This window comes from Vulpes lagopus, chromosome 11 (assembly GCF_018345385.1).
Source record: "Vulpes lagopus strain Blue_001 chromosome 11, ASM1834538v1, whole genome shotgun sequence".
Lineage (NCBI taxonomy): Eukaryota > Metazoa > Chordata > Mammalia > Carnivora > Canidae > Vulpes > Vulpes lagopus.
In genome coordinates, this window is record NC_054834.1 from 60205500 (window position 1) to 60223105 (window position 17606).

General features: G+C 36.1%; 1 protein-coding gene across 2 annotated transcripts in view; it reads right to left on the reverse strand.

Annotated features, from left to right (window-relative positions):
• Nucleotides 1-34: 34 nt before the first annotated feature.
• The window catches only part of DNAJC24 (DnaJ heat shock protein family (Hsp40) member C24), a 62418-nt gene continuing 44846 nt past the window's right edge, over nucleotides 35-17606 (reverse strand). Inside the window, exons 3-5 of one of the 2 annotated variants that reach the window (XM_041773478.1) lie at nucleotides 16299-16437; nucleotides 4660-4728; nucleotides 35-1310 (exon numbers count right to left, since the gene is read on the reverse strand). In XM_041773478.1, coding sequence (XP_041629412.1) covers nucleotides 1180-1310; nucleotides 4660-4728; nucleotides 16299-16437 — 339 coding nt within the window. In that variant the 3' untranslated portion in view covers nucleotides 35-1179. The remainder of the gene's footprint in view (nucleotides 1311-4659; nucleotides 4729-16298; nucleotides 16438-17606) is intronic. The other variant, XM_041773479.1, reaches the window with a different exon arrangement.

Sequence of the window (17606 nt, forward strand, 5' to 3'; positions counted from 1 at the left end):
TGAAATTAAGTAATAAGGTTCCAGTGATCCCACAAAGGATTCTTCATTTTTTTTAATGAGTTCTGACTTATACTGTACATAGAGTATCAAATATAGAGAAAAATAAAATCGCTAGTCCATTATAATAGCATTATACATGTCCATTTGATCATACCAATAACACAGTGGGTCCTTATTCATAAATACAAGAATTAATAATTAGTACTTTGCAATAAAAAGGAAAGTAATTCAAGTTTCAAACTATTTTGGGGGGAACGCCCGGGTGGCTCAGTGGTTGAGCGTGTCTGCCTTTGGCTCAGGGTGCAATCCTGGGGTTCCTGGATCAAGTCCCACATCGGGCTTCCAGCACGAAACCTGCTTCTCCCTCTGCCTATGTCTCTGCCTCTCTGTGTGTCTCTCATGAATAAATAAATAAAACCTTTAAAAAAACAATTTTTTAAAAGCTACCATTTCCTCAGTTACATTTAAAGTAGCAGATGAGAGTGTTCAAGCCTTACTCACTTTAACATAGCCACACAAAGAATCTGGAAATACAGTGCCAGAACTGGAGTCAAGTGTTTTGACTCTTGACTCTAAAGCTATCCTTTCGGTAGTTGCCACTTTACCTTCTTTATTAACTTTGAAATAACTTCATGAATATCCATATCTAGCCCTTACTATGGGAGAACTAGGCTGATAGGATACTCAACAAAGATTCTAATTTACTCCTAATGACCTGAGACTTTGAGATACTTGTACAATACGCCCATGACTTTAGCAGCTAGAAATGTCCTGTTACTTCAGAAACTTACTAACTATAAAGGAACATGATGATACTGTGACCCATTACAAGAGGGGACATGCTTAAAGAAAAGGAAAATTCTTATTTTTGTACCAAGGAGAAAAATGGACCAAATAACAAAAGTTCTCAAATGGGAATTCATAAAATATAATTTATAATTCAAGTCCCTTTTTGGCTGATTTATAAATATAAATTATAAATACATATAAATAACTAAATTAATTTTCTATTAATCTGGGGTGGCCCTTGCTTGACAGTCTTATACTTTGTCTACAAATAAAAGAGCTGACAAAAAAAAAAAAAAGAATCCTTTTTTATCAGCTTTGTACATTTACTTGAATGGGCTCTCTTCAATGTGTCTGAATACACAGTTAAAGGATTCCACTTAGTGAACAATTTCAGCCATAATGAAGGAGTTCTATAATTAGTGAACATGTATCACAAGAAATCAGGGTAACTTCTTCTGCTTCATCCTTGGAAACACTGTATTTTCCACCACATCGGCAACTCAGAGAAAAAGAGTGATCATCTGTTAAAAAAAAAAAAAAAAAAAAAAGACCAAAATAATGCTTCCAATGCTTCTAAGTAACATTTCTAAAAGGTGTTGAAAATGCAGTTCATCTCTTAGAAACTGCAAAACAGAAAGACATTCAGTAAGTATAAAACATATTTAAATGAGAACTTAAAAAACTTCTTGTATGGGGCAGTGTTTCTAAAAATTATGTACCAAAGAATCTTGATCTGTAGAGGACTAAAGCTATGAATCAACAGCCTAAAGATCTTGAGAAGAACAGATACTCAGAAGCGACCCAAGACATTTCCTTAAAGTCTACTGTTTTCTATAGATCCATATAAATTTTACATTCCTCTCAACAATGTATTCGTCCAAAATACTACTGTGAAGGAAAGAGACAAATAGCCCTACATGTTTTCCTGTAAGGTAAAATGCTTTTGCCTAGAGTATATTCTTTTAGAGAAAACTCTAATTTAACTGTTTATCACATTCAACATTTAAATACTCTGTTCTAGTATAACTATTTCCATTAAGTGAGATGCCCAATAGAAGGGATTATGGCACAACATTTAGCCTACTTATGGTGGAAATTAGTAAGTCTAGTGTCTTCTTGGGAAGCTGAAATGCTCATGTCCTTTAACTGAAACAATCTCTGATCCACTGGTCATTCCATTTCAGTCACTATGAAGTGACTATCAAAGAAAAGTACTGATCACCTTACTGTACTACAGTCATAACTTTTTATTAGAGATACATCAAATATCTTCATTCAGTTTCAAACTTCATTTTTTAACACTCAGATTGCATCATATGTCACTAAAAAAAAAAATTCAACTGCTTTATATTTGTTCTCTAATCAAATTCACCTTTGGAAAAATTAACAAGCCAACTTTACATGTTTCTTTTACCAGTAAGGAAGTAATTCATTCACCCAATCTTTCTTATTTTTCATTACAATGCCTTTTTTGCCCATAAAGAAAAATAATTTAATCTTTAATTTTAAAATGCTAAGTAACATCTTTCCTGTCTGAGCCAATCATATATTATAGTAGAGGGTGCTTTCAAAAGTGAATTTTTTTTATTATTGTCTAAAAATGTACATATTCTAACCATTGGTTTTCTTAAGCTAAATCTCCCTCTTGTTTTTTTACCACCTCAGTGAACACTGAGAAACAATTTGAAGTGACATGTGCTCAGTAAATAATGCAGAGGCCACCATGGGCTACTGTGGAGTTTTGTCATAGATTATTCCAAATGTTAATGCTCACTAAAAATTCACATCTTGTTATGTTGCTTCTTCTATTATTCTATCACTTAACAAAGTGATATCTTCACAGAAATCATTTTAAATACACTCAAGACAAAATAACCAAGTTGTAAAACAGACTAACTCTAAGGGGAAAGGTTAACCACTCTCTCAACAGTTCTTCAGGGATGCCTTTTAAGCATAATAAAATGCATTGTTTCATACTGTCCTTGAATCAAGAAGATGGTAATTTGGCTATGTCTATCATGTAGGGTTTCATTCACTTTTCTCCTGCTCTGGATCTTTACTTTCCTAGATTATTCTGGAAATGGCTACGAAGGAATCTTCAAACAATTTTTTATTTGTCCAGCTGATTGCACTTTTTCTTGAATTTTCATTTGCCAAGACTGCTCTTTTCAATTTCAAAGAACAATTCAAAACTGCAAATTCAATCGCAAAACTTACTACTATTTTGTAAATATCCCTGCAGAAATAATGGCTTCATGCAGCTGTTCGCTGCTCAGTATTTTCTCTCACAAGAATAAGGCTTATTTCCATCTTTATAAAAAAGTCTTAATTAAGCATCTAAGGATGTCCTATACTTTTCAGATTAACTCTAGCTTCTAAGAACCAATTTACTGGCTGTGATTAGGATTCTTCTGTATCTTCACTGTTAGGTTTACTTAAGGAAATCCCAAGGACAGTAACACATTTATAACCTGACGATTTCATGTTGTACATTTCCTTCGATATCTTGTTTTATTCACTTGATCAGAAAGCTCATTGTATTTGCTAACTCAATAGAAGCTTAAACCACGAATCCACATGAATTTAAAATCTTATTTATATTTTTAAAAGGCTACTGAAGGAAAAAAATGCAAAAACCATTTTGGCTATTTTCATATCAGGAGTCATTAGGAAACAAAATATATTAATTAAATCAACTACAAAAAAAAACTAATTTGTCTAAGAAGAGATTAAACACACATGATACGAGTTGATGAGGCAACAATACTATATTTTCAAAAAATATATTTAAGTTGGGCAGGTCTCCTTGAGAAATGACATGTTATATTCTAGTCTGTCCCCTTCATGAACTAGAAGCCTTTCAAAAGCTTACTATGCCACTAGTATTTTCTATTTTCATAGCAGTTCTCTTGTTTCCTCTGATGAAACTATTAAACCCAATTACACAAAGCCTCAAGTTTCTCAATCATTCACTGCAAATAAGAATTTACATTCTAGGATTTCATTTCAGTTTAGGAGCTTAGTGACCCATAAGCAAAACGTGATTCTCCTCCTAAGTCAATAGCCTATGACTCACCTTCCTAAAAGCACCAAGTTAAAAATTTGCCATAAAAAAAAATATTCCAGTAAATTTGGTTTCAGGAAGGATGGGCTGTTTAACTTCTACCTATCCACACTCATTCATAGATTTTTTTTTTATAAACCCCTAGGGAATTTTTACCCCAGGCTGAATAAATAGCTAAAGTATATAAAAATTCTAGAAAATAGTTAAGATTTTCTTCATTTCCCAGAGAAACATGGATGTGTGGTATTCATGGGTTCTATTTAGAAGAAGTGTCTAACCAGAGCAATTCAGAAGAGTAGAGAAATTAAGATGTAAGTTGTAAAATTCTAGTAATAGAGGGTGCCTGGATGGCTCAGTTGGTTAAAATGTGTCTGACTCTTGATTTCAGCTCAGGTCCTGATCTCAGGGTCTTGAGATCCAGCCCCTGCTTCTGGCTCAGCACAGAGTCTGCTTGTTCCTCTCCCTCCCCACATGCTCACTCTCACGTGCTCTCTCTCTCTCTCACTCTATTACACAGATGGAAAGTGAACCAAAACCCAAAGTAATTTAAAAAAGAAAACCTCATGAAATCCTTATTACCTAACATCTAATTAGACTAGAAAAAAAAAAACTGGAAATGAGTCATACAGGGGGACATCAATAATTGAAGTTTAGAATGAAAAAATATTTCTAAAACTACCCACGTATGTATAATATAGAAAGCAAAGCTATTACTATTTTTGAAGATTTCCAAATACCCTATGAGTTTTTCTTAAAGAAAATCTCTGATATTTTTCTTTACTGTAGTCAAGAGAAATAATCCCAACCTTCGTTCCAACACATTTCTTCAAGATATACTTGGGCATCTACTGGTCCCATATTTCTTAGATCGTCTTCTGTAAAATATAAAATGAGACACTTAATTTGACACTTTAATTATAACCATGAAGAATACTGAAAAGTCGACTGCAGCCCAGTGACTACAGTTGTAATTTACTTACCATTTAAAAACTCAGTTTACTACTTTTGACAGCAGTTTTAAGGCTGACTTGTAGTCCACTTCTTAAGAACTTCAACAGTCAAAACTATCTCACTTTCCACAAATATGCAACATGCAAAAATCATGAAGGTGGTTTTGATGTTTTCCTATGATTAACTAGTAACCCCTATTTTTGTGAGAGAGAGAGAGGGGGAATTTTTTTTGCCAGATAAACTATGCCTGTAACCAAGGAAGGCAGGATGGAGTTGGGCAAAAATAACTGTATTTGCACCTGAGTTGTAGTATTTTACTAGCTTTCTAACATTAGAAAGATACCTTAGTTATAATGAGTTATCTCTTAGCTGCTTCAGAAAGGTTGTTATGGACTAAATTGTGTCCCCATTCCCAAATTCATATGCTGAAGTATTTGGAGATAAGCCTTTTAGAAGGTAATTAAATAAGATCATAAGAGTGGGGTCTTAATCTGATAGAACTGGTGGCCTTATAAGAAGAGGAAAAGAGGGGGTCCCTCTCTCCATGCACAGGCACCAAGGAAAGTATCAAATACAGACACAGCAAGAAAGAGGCCGTTTACAAGCCAGTAAAAGAGCCCTCAGCAGGAGCCATATTGGCTGGCACCCTGATCCTGGAATTCTAGCCTCCAGAACTATGAGAAATAAATTTCTGTTCTTTAAGCCACCCAGTCTATGGAATTTGCTCAGAGCAGATTAATACCAGGGTGATGTTCTAATCAAATGAGATCAGGCTAAAAGTGCCTTAAAGAATAAAGGTCTTACCAAATGTAAGGGGCTACTAGTCATCTGAGTTTTAACTGCTTGCAAGCAGAGGAATAAGTAACTTAAAGGAATAAGTAACTGGCAAAGGTCTCAATAACCACAGAATACAACTGTACTGTGTTGATGTTCTGTTGCTATTGTCTAGGCCATAGTTTTCCCTACAGGTAGAAGGTCCAAAAGAGCCTGGAATTCTACCTAAATTGAGTCAGAGTATATATAGTTCAGGTAGTAGAAGCATATACTCTTCCTTAAAACCAGTATACTTTGGGACAAAGAAAGCACTACAGATAAGCACTTGTCTTTGTTTTTAAAGGCATGTTATACTTCATGTGTGCTTGTATTGTTCTTCTAGAAGTCGATGCTTAAAAGAAACTACTAAAATCCACCCCTCACCCCAATGAAATTTTCTTTAGCTGTCTCACTAGTCTCTTGTTCCCTTGCTGAGAATGCTTTCCTTTGTTCCGTTGTGTGAATGCCTACAATTTAATTATATTTAATAACTGCCTGCTCAAAATTTATTGGTGAGTTACACAATTTTAAAATAGATGAAAAAATTATACAATATTTTGAACTCACTGTGGTTTTCTATTAAGTATGTCAAATATTAGATCACTTCGTATTTCCTGGGTACCAACAGTCTATTAAACTGACCCTAAAATCCAAAGAGTAAAGACTCTGTCCAGTGTTCGGGGGCAGTTCCCCCATCCCTGTGTGCCCACTGAAGAGCTTATGCAGACTGTATCAGTATGCGAAATAATTTCTGAACAAAACAATTTCCACGTTCTATATAAAGCACACTTGGTTGTAGGTTATTCAGTATTTTAGTTTTTTAAAAATTTTCCCTAAAAGTCCCATGGTTAGGGGAAAAAAAATCTTAATCATATGTTTCAATGTCTTAGGATGACGAAGGTAAGTTTGCTTGAATGGGGAAATGAAACACTGTTTTAGATTTAGAAATGGGGGTAATTGGCACTTAACAGACTGTAGCTAGGGAAAAAACAGATGTAAATAATTTACAGTCAAAGTTGGCTTTATTCCCGGGTATCTGATCGATATCTTAAGTAATTCTGAAATCAATTAAAGCAAATCAGAGGTAATGACAAAATGAATAAGCCTTAATCTAACCTATCTTGAACACCTGCAATACAGCAATTACATAAAAAGACAACTCATTCATATATGTCTATTATGCTATTTCTATTTGAAAATAATAAATGAGAAATAACTGGCAAAGATAACTGCCAAGGAAGTCAGCTTCATATTGCTGTGCTTCTCTACTAGGAAGCTACTGTCATGCTCACCTAGTTACTACTTCACATGGAACACCTATTATTCCACCTCCTCAAAAAAAGTGGCCTTTACATTTTTTAAATTTTTTCTTCTTTATGTACAATAACTTTAGACTAGCTACCTATTGTTGACAGGTCAACTTAGATGATATCTCATAGTAAGAGGGAAAACAGTGCAAAAATGGTTTTAGTACTCTGCCCAAGGTCAGAGTTAAAAGAATTATATTTAAAAATATTCTCATGTTCTGTGGCTGTCTAAACATCTATGTATTTGATCTGATTATTTAATATTATGCAGACACAACAGTCCAAGTTTCTGTGGGGATTCTGGCTTTAAAAGTCCTATCTGACACAAAAGAGAACACACTATCCAATCCCCCATTATATGAAATATAACAGCCAAAACTACCGAGTTGTTGTGTGACACTGTGGGGTTGGGTGTGGGAGGAAACAGTGACTACAGGGAGTCACAGGGGGCCTTCTGGGTGCTGTTAGATATGTGGGTTTATTGTGAAAATCCATCAATTTGGACACTTAGGATTGACGCACTTCTCTGCATGTATGATACATTTCAACAAAAAGTTTTAAAGGTAGTGTGCTGAGGCCCCAAGAGCTACACTTTTTAATAGAAATAAGGAAACAAAAGTTAGGGGAAAGAAGTTAAAAGCCTCCTAAGAAAGTGTGTATTCCTTGAAAAGACGGTAATCTAACAACTTCTGAAAAAGGCTGGGGGTGATTAACTCAAGGAAAATTGGATCCCTGGAGAACTGTATAATGAGCAGAGGGGTTACATACAAGTAAAAGGTGAATCTAAATGTAGGGGGTGGGGAGGTGACCACGAGCCTTTGTTGAGAGGCAGGTGTCCAGGGAATGGGGCAACAGCAACTTCCCCCCTAACTACGATTACAAGGAAGGAGCACAAACAAATCAATGTTTTTTTTTTCTCTTTTTAAAGAATGATCTCTGCTTGTCCACCATTGTAGTTATAATTAGAAAACCTAATTCCTCCCTAGCCTGTAAAGTAACGCACAGGAACCCAGTAATTAGCTTTGATAATTGTCTACTAATCAGGCATGGCATCTGCAAAATAGAGAAGTTTCTTTTCTTTCAAGTATTACATATTATAAATATTTTTGCTCATTACAATGAAATTATTTCAATAGGTATCCAAAAATGTAAATTCTATCTCAGAGTTTTCCTGTTAACATGACACTAGTAAAAATGTTGAGAAAACATACACTGACTTAGAAAGTGATTTAATTAAAAGAAGAGATACAAGATTTAAATCTGGAATCTTAGCCCCAAAATGGTAACAACTTAAAAACACACAAACCCGGCCACTTGGAAAGAAAATGCAATGCGTGGCACTTGGGCACTCTATCTTAAGTCCAATTACACTACATGATTCCTAGTTCTTTTGAAGTAAATGGGCTCAGCCTTTCCTAAGGTGGGCATGTTCATTCATACCCCGTGCTGTACTCAAAGCTTAGGCAAATATGGAGGCAAGAAAAAGATCCAAATTTATTTACATACAGAAAGCAATGCATTATAAAGAGAGATTCCTGAGGAATATAATGATAAAATCAAATAATTTACGTGGTTACTTGGAAAAGAATCTTTCAACCTTTAGAAGTACAGGCCCTTCTGACCTTGTGTTCTATTGGATTTGTCTGACAACAAGAGGTGAAAGAATTCTGTGGCTCCTTTGTCTCAACGGTGGGATCTAAGAAAACACTGGCAGGACTCATCAGAGAGGTTTATGAGCCTGCAATTCAAAGAGATTAAAAGGAAAATCTAGGGAGATTCTTTCACACTGAAGAATAACATTAAATAACTATTAGCAGCTTGGTTCAGTAAAGCTTACTAGAGCTCTCGCTGGGTCATTCACAACTTTCTAAAAGAGGAAAGGTTTTTTTCAGCTCCATTTGGGAATCAATAAATATTTCTTACTTCTTACAAGACAATGGAATTCCAGCCTTTTAAAGCTTCCTCCTAATGATAGTAAAATTTCTAAAACAACTTTTTGCTGCCTAAATAATTACACTTCCTAATCCCAGGAAACCTTTTCTAACTGTAGCTACAGTTCAAATAAATAAGTAAAAATAAATAACAGCAACAAAAAGATACGAAGGAGAGGAATTTAACTTTATTCAGTATGGCTGAGATATCAAAAGTCTCATTCAACCCAACATTGGCCAAAAGATCTAGTCCATCTGCGGCTCCGTCCCTACTTTTCATGTGTAGCAATGTCGTAACTTAAGTGATCAAGTCCCCAGGATGATCTCATTTAGCAATTAGTCTATTGTATTTATTTTTATGCCTTTTAAAATACTTAAAGTTTATTTCACACTATGGAAGTCATCTGTGTATAAGAAGCAAACAGCAGTGTTTTTCTTTAGGTCTTAGTATCTTGCTTTTTTAAAACCAAGTAATTTAATTTTACACAATCACCTCATTCTTAAAACTCATTGCACTATACATAATTAAACTTTTCATATAGGAACTAACTTGAAGGAAATCAGCTTCCTTGTCGTTAATAGTCTCTGTTCTTGGAACAGTCTCCACCTTGATAAGAGATTCAGAATCAGGCAACATTTAACATGAAACCTGCTCATTAAATCAGAAACGTCTATCATCTAACCCTTTCCCAGGTGAAACTAAAGAGTCACACTGCAAGGCTTTCCATAGCAAAGAAAAATTACAAACCTGGAGTTTAATTATGGACTTGAAGAACTGTGGGGCTTTTATAAACTGAGCGTGCACCCAGTGCTCAGAAAAGATACCAAATGAAAGCCGGAAACTGAATTTCATGTTTCACTACACAACAGGTGGAACAGCAGCAGCAGGCCCAGCATCTCGTTCTGAGCCTCAGAACTCATTCCTATCTGGAACTAACAATAATAAGTTGTACACACCTACACATAACTAGACAGTGCAGCATAACACAATTACAAGTCAGAAAATGGCTTGAACTCCCCCTCTATCAATTACTAGTCATGTGACGTTAGTCAAATTACTTAACCCCTCTGAACTGCAGACTCTCTCTGCAAAGCAGATATTAATATCTTCCTTAAGAGGCTGTTAAACAATGACTGAAAGACAATTACCATAGAGCTAGTGCTCAGTAAACAGCAGCTATTTTAACTGTTAATTATCTCATAATGTTTGTGTTGACCTGTTTGTACCAGACCATGAGAAAATGACTAAACATCAATCCATTATGAGAGGAGAAAGCCTCAAGTACCACAGTGTAGGAAGGCAACAACTCCTGACCTTGTCTGGATTTGTGACAGTGTTAAGAAGTTTGATGTACTTTGCTACTGTCAGTCCTATTAATATCGGTCCACTATTACCAAAGCCATAGTCCATATAATGATTTAGTCCTTCTGAGTATCAAATGAAACTGAAAGATAGGAACCACAGAGAAAAAATGAAAAATAATTTAGATTCCGAGATTAGAAATGATGGTGGATTAGAGCATCAGGGAAAGCTTTCTTTGAGAGTTCGGGGTGGATAGGAAGATTTGAGTTCAAACTTGAATAAAAAATAAACCGTGACAGGGCCACCTGGGTGGCTCAGTCAGCTGAGCAGCTGCCTTCACCTCAAATCATGATACCATCCTGGGATCCAGCCCTGCACTGGGCTCCTTGCTCAGTGAGGAGTCTGCTTCTCCCTCTCCCTCTGGAGCTCCCCCTGCTTGTGTGCTCTCTTGCAAAGGCGCACTCTCACATACATACATACATACATACATACATACATACATACATACTTTTAAAAAATAAACTGTGATGAATCAGAATAGGAGGATGTTCTGAGTAATGACAAAGAGCATAGGCATATGTGTTTGGGAGCCCTTAAATGAACCAGGGTAGAAGATTCACAGGAGGTTTGTGATTGGTGATAAGGCTGAAGTTTCAAAGCTTCTATCCCATTTAAATTCTAGATGAATGGGTCAACGTTACTTTGGGGAGAGGGTCATTACATAAGTTCTTAAACAGAGGAGTGAGCATAAAGAAATTTAGACCAATCAAAATGTACAGGACTGTAGGAGGTGGCCAATTAGCAGCTGTGGGTATGTGTTACACTCTGGTTACGGACTACCGTGATAGCTAGGAGGATAAAAAGATCACAAAGAAAAAAAAATTAAGAAGTGTTAACACTCATTTCCAATTCATTGGTTGTACACTGAGCAAAGCAGAAGTGATCAGCATGTAATATGGAATGAAGGTTTCAATTCTGAGAGAAAAAAAACAATGAGAAAGGTAACTCTGTTCTGGGTTAAGACTCACTGATGTCAATTGGGTCAAGTACCCAAGTGAAACCGGGAGAGACATTAAAGTGGGAGACACAGACTTCCTTAAATCTTCCATCTTCTCTAGTATTAAATCAGAATTCCCAACTATGGCCAAGTATGCCAGAATTATAACTGTGATCTTGCCCATGGGCTTCTGTAACATTCTTTGAAACCAGCCAAATTTTTATTCAAGACCACTGAGAAAAGATCTTAAAATATATTTTCACTGCAAAAAGTTATTTGCATTCAAGTAAAAGTAAAAGATAACATGAGTAGTTACCTTCTTGTGACAAAGAAGAGGGAGCAGGAGGACGCTCACAGAAAAGTTTTCTCTATACTCTCTTCTCCCTCTGAAGAAAATGCCAGTCCCTAACTGTCTAGATGGATTTTCTGCATCATTTCACATACTTACTTTTCCCAGAGACAGTCACCAAAAAAAAACATGCCCCCTGATGCTTATCTTCAAGTTTTACCTGAAGCACATTTTTACAGCCAATTTTCAAATTCCTAAAATCAAATGGAAATACTGATATGATCATAGATGGAAACTCTGATCTGACTAATACAAGTGTTTTATAAGGGTCAGTTTTAGTACATAATCTACACAAATATCCACTGGCCTTAAGTCATTATTCTTAAATTAATTCAGATTCATATTATATACATTTAAAAGTATTGAATCAGTTTTTAGCATTAACTTGCTTTTCACGAAAGATTCTTATTTTGGGCTTAATTGCATTTTGACACAAAAATGTTGCTGGGGTTTTAAGACATGTTCCCATTTGGCCCATAATTTATTTGATTACCTCCCATTCTCAAATATTTATCCTAATAAAAGGGACAAGGTAAATTGTATAATATAACATCAGAAATGACCTTTTGAATCTAGCTAAGGGAGAGTAGCTGATTAGCTTTGAGTAAAGACACACTGACTTTACAATGTCTGGCCCCATCTCCTGAGTCAGGCTGTTTTGGGTATCCAAGGACTTGGCTGACTATAAGGTGAAGACTACACATTACCAAAATAATTCACTAACAGAAAACCAAGATACATTAATAATATACTACCAAGGATTCCAAACACAATCCACTTATTTTTCTAAAACATTTCATTTGCCCAACTTCACCTGAAGGTTTGTTTTACTTCAGATCACAAAGAAGTAAACCTAACTCATCAGCTGTGTCACTCTATACAGTCACTCAGACATTGGAGATCTGTGTGACTGTCACATTACAAAGCAACTGAATCATGATCCCTATGATCTTCTCATGATATACTTCTAAAGTGTTTTTTAATGTGCTTAATATATGAGAAAACTCCCCATAGGTTTATAAGGGCACCAAAAGCTATTCAACAGATATTATTCATATAAACATTTTATAAATCCGAAAAAGATTTTCCAAAGTGCTCCTCTGGTTGTCTAAAATGCAAAGCCTAATCTTGAATAACTACATGCCTTTCAAGGGAACTTGGGAAGCAAGCCTTTGGAAGCATCCTTAGAAACAAGAAGGTAAATATGCCAACTGGAACTAATTGATTAAATTCACTAGTTAACACTGCTTTCAAAATGTATTAATATCTGGGAACTGAATATTACTCATCTTTTTTTAGATTTCCTTTTCTTTAGCCTGGCCAACATTGCCCTAAAATTATCAACTAAGAATAGATACATGAAAATGAGGAAGAAAAATATATGTACTTTACTACGGTATCTACCCTAGACTTTATTAGAATTCATTGGATCCTATCTTTTGTAAAGCAAAGAAATATGGATGTCAAGAGCCCCTTTAAATGATCTTTTAGGGAAATAAATGGTTGTGGGCAATATTGATGAGGCTTTTCTTACAACAGAGCACCAACTCTGAGCTTTGAAATATAAGAAAGCATTAAACACCAGCCAATAAAACATCTCTTGCCTCCTTCCCAAGTATTACGGAGCTTAGGTTTATTTTATACTCCAAGTTAATGGAAGACAGGAAACAAACATATTTAAGGCACACCCTATGAAAAGAAAGTCTACAATGAACTATCACCACATGCAAAAAGACTTCTGTATAACAAAGCTATTTCCATGTCCCCAGGGGGTGACCCAGAAAAAAAGAGTGCTTTGACCTGGTTATAACAAATTCTCTCTCTCTTGGTAACCTATCCTGGTCTTTAACAAATTATCACTCTCAAAGGTTTTCCTTCTATCAAATCTAAATCCTCACTGTTAGAAGTTCAAGTTCATTTCCTTCTTTTAAGGAGCCAATTACTGAAGATGGGTCAAAAAGGAAAAATTAATGTCAGCATTCAAAAGAAATGACAGTATGAAACTAGGTTTATTATGAGATTTTTAAAAATAGCTCTAGTATGAAAGGCTTAAAAACAGCCAAACAGTCAATTAGTTATATTTGGATAAGAGACTTCTACAGTTTTTTGTTTTTTTGTTTTTTTTTGACTTATACAGTTCTTACCCAAACAGCAATCCAATCTCAATTTAAAATGGAAGTAAAGCATTCTCACCATTTGGAGTTGCTGGTAATAAAGGAAATACCTAGTACTTAGATCTGACATATTGAAAAGTCATGAAAAGCTGTATTTCTACTGTCCTCCTAGAACCTGCTTGAAAAACTTGCAGAGCAAACCGAACATTAAATTCCAAGCAGAAGATCTATCCATATCATGAATCAGGCCCAACTCTCACTATATTCAGTTTGTCTAAATGTTGTTGTGGACTCCTCAATGACCTACAAGAGTCCCCTATGATCCAGTAGGCTGCAGTTACCTCCATTAAAACCTTAAAACCAAGGACTCGAAGCTCAAAAGAAATCTAAATTTCCAAGGACTTCTCAAAGGCGACGAGAAGATATTATTTGTTCTTACCACATTTTTGAAACTTTGCTTTGTCCAACTGTACTGCTCACTTTTAACCGTTTCCTGTTTCTCTCCATTTCTCATCTTCCAACACCCTATTCCCTAGGAAGAGAGATTAGTTTTTTTATTCCTGATCTCTCCCTATTTCTTTCTCTTTAGATAGTGGGCTTCTAGTCAGTTTTACTGACAGATTCTTAATAGTACACAGGCTGTGGAATGGCAAAAATGCAGACCAACAGGGCAAGTACATACCCCTACACCTGCTGAGTACAGGTTTGTGGATTATCCTTATCTTCGGCAAACTGGCACCCACAAAGTAACTAAAGATGTGCAAAAACACATAGGTAACCTCTCACATATGACACATTCATGTGTATTAGTTTCAGTACTTCCAAAGAAATCCTATCACGAGAACCAAGGTTAAAAAGAATGACCTATAAATAGAATTCATCCTCAAATGGAACTACTTCTACATTCTTTTGCCAGAAGTAAAACAGATTTACAGAGTGGCCCAGGTGGCTCAGCGGTTTAGCACCACCTTCGGTCCAGGGCCTGATCCTGGAGACCCAGGATAGAGTCCCATGTCGGGCTCCCTGCATGGAGCCTGCTTCTCCCTCCACCTGTGTCTCTGCACCCCCCCATCTCTCTCTGTCTCTCTCATGAATAAATAAAATCTTTAAAAAATAAAATAAAATAAATAAATAAAACAGATTTACAAAAGAAATAAAAAATTTGCAGGATACTTATATATGCACCAAACAGATAAGACCCAATATTCAAACCATATTTGAAAATTAACTAAATTCACCGCAAAGTGAATTTACACTCATCAGTTTAATATTTTTAAAAAGTTCATCAGTCTTAAAAAAAACTAGAATGGCCTTAGAGCTGATTAGTATGATGAAAGTCACTATTAAATTCTCCACTGTAGGGATCCCTGGGTGGCGCAGCGGTTTGGCACCTGCCTTTGGCCCAGGGCGCGATCCTGGAGACCCGGGATCGAATCCCACGTCGGGCTCCCGGTGCATGGAGCCTGCTTCTCCCTCTGCCTGTGTCTCTGCCCCTCTCTCTCTCTCTCTCTCTCTCTCTCTCTCTCTGTGTGTGTGTGTGTGACTATCATAAATAAATAAAAATTAAAAAAATAAAAAAAAATTCTCCACTGTATAAACAAATAGCTCACAAAATCTTTATACACAAAGGTATCACATACTGCCTGTAATACCACCAGCATAGTCCCCTCTGAAAATATGGAAATTCCATATATATCATTGGTTTTATCCTACAATGCTGTGCTTTAGAAGTAAGCCTTGTTTCTCAAATCAAATTTTCATAACCTTAGTAGTAGGAACCTTAAAATCATTTTGTTAGGTTTGATGATGTGCCAGTGTAGGGCATGGGAGGGGATTCAATAATCAACTACACAGATAGTGAGCTTTTATCAACACATTTGAGTCAATGTTGAACCTGGTGTGCTACTGCAGAGTGCAATTGAGTGTTTTCCCCACAGGCTGTAACTGATTATTGACTCCCCCCCATTAGCATGCAGGGTGCATATTGAAGGTTCACATACAAGACTAAGGGACTCCTATCCCAAGGCCAGTGCTGAAAGACAGCCTATCACTTCGTGTAACTGCAGTCTATGTGTGACAAACCTGACCTACATTTCTCCCTTTCTTTCTCACCAGAGCTTGTCACTGTTCTAAGAAGCTATTTTCTAAAATGCATAAAAGAAATGACTTTTAAAACTGCTTAGGAAAGGTGCATTCCTAAAATACCATTTATGGCAATCTTCTAAAGAATACTTTATTCAGGAGACAATCATGAAACCTAGCCTAAAACAAGTGCAAAGACAGCAGAGTGCTTTCTAATGTTATCCCATAGAGAACCCTTCTTTTGACTGCTATTTATATAGTACACATTGTTAAAAGTACTACAATTAAAATTTTAATCAGCACATAATTAAATTAAAAAATAAGTTATTAAACACATTAGAAATGTGTAATTAAACATTTTTCATTAGTTAGAAAAAGTAGTTTTCAGGGCTTCCTAAGAAGCCACATCCTACTAGTTTTGTTAACTTCTCAATGGACACACAATAATCACTACTAAGAGTAGGACATAATTAAAAACAGTGATGGAAGAGAGGAGTAAGGAAGGCAATAATAACTTGGTACAAGTGCTGGAATATGCTCCCCAGGAAAGCTTCAAAGAGTTGCCAGTGTGCTGTGGCTCCTCACCACAAGTACCCACCATGCCGCTGCAGGTCATACTCTTTTTTTGTCTCTTCATTCCCTAGAATTTTCCATGCCTGATCAATTTCGATGAACTTCTGTATACATTCCTCCACTGTTCCTGCTGGCACATCTGCACTTTGTTTATCTGGATGATACTGCCAATCAAAAATAAAGGGGATGGTGAATAGAGAGGGTTGATGGGGGTAGGTAAAAAACAAACAACTAACACTCGTAAATCTAAGTTTTAGTTAAGAAATAAGGTAATGAGGGCAGCCAGGGTGGCTCAGCCGTTTGGTGCCACCTTCGGCCCAGGGTGTGATCCTGGAGACCCAGGATCAGGTCCCACGTCAAGCTCCCTGCATGGAGCCTGCTTCGCCCTCTGCCTGTGTCTCTGCCTCTCTCTCAATCTGTCTCTCATGGATAAATAAATAAAATCTTAAAAAGAAAGAAAGAAAGAAAGAAGGTAATGAGCAGATGAAAACTAAGATGCCAGGGCAACAAGACAACAGTGTTGGGCACAGGAGACAACTGCCAGGTTAATGAGACCACTGGAGTAGCTATAAATCCACCAGTGACATGATCTGTCACAACATGCAAGACAGCATTTTCTGGATAATTTGCTGATAGAATCACCGGTCTCATGGACAATTTACCTAGAGAGGATGACTAACACAAACAGAAATAGGTACATGCAGATAAGCAGGACATGACAAAGAAAGGGCACAAACTCTGTAGAGTATGAAGCTTTCCTTATAAAAGATGTGTGGCTGTAAATACCATCACAAATGAACTACTAGCTTTTTCTCACAAAATCGGATTATACAATCATACTTGAAAATAAATACCTTTCATCTTCCAGCTCAGCCCTGAAGATTTTAAAGTTACAAATTCCCAGACATAAACTTTTATTGAAAAATGGTTATTCTAAAAAAAAAAAAAAAAAAAAAATATATGGTTATTCTACAGCAGATTGGTAAGAAACAACTTTTTTTTTGTTTTAAAGTTTTATTTATTTCAGAGACAAAGGGAGAGCATGGGTGAGGGGGGAGGGCAGAGGAAGAGAGAGAATCTCAAGCAGACTTCCCATCCCACATGGAACAACCATGGGGCTCCATCTCAGGACCCTGAGATCATGACCTGAGCCAAAACCAAGAGCAGACACTCAACCAACTGAGCTATCCAAGTGCTCTAGTAAGAAACTTTAAAGAACTCAACACAACATTTGGATGTAAGTTAATTCATTGTAAATCTTTCACTTATGTTTTCCAAATCTAAGACATTTTTTTTTAAATGTTTTCAATGTGCAGTAATTTTTAAAAGTATT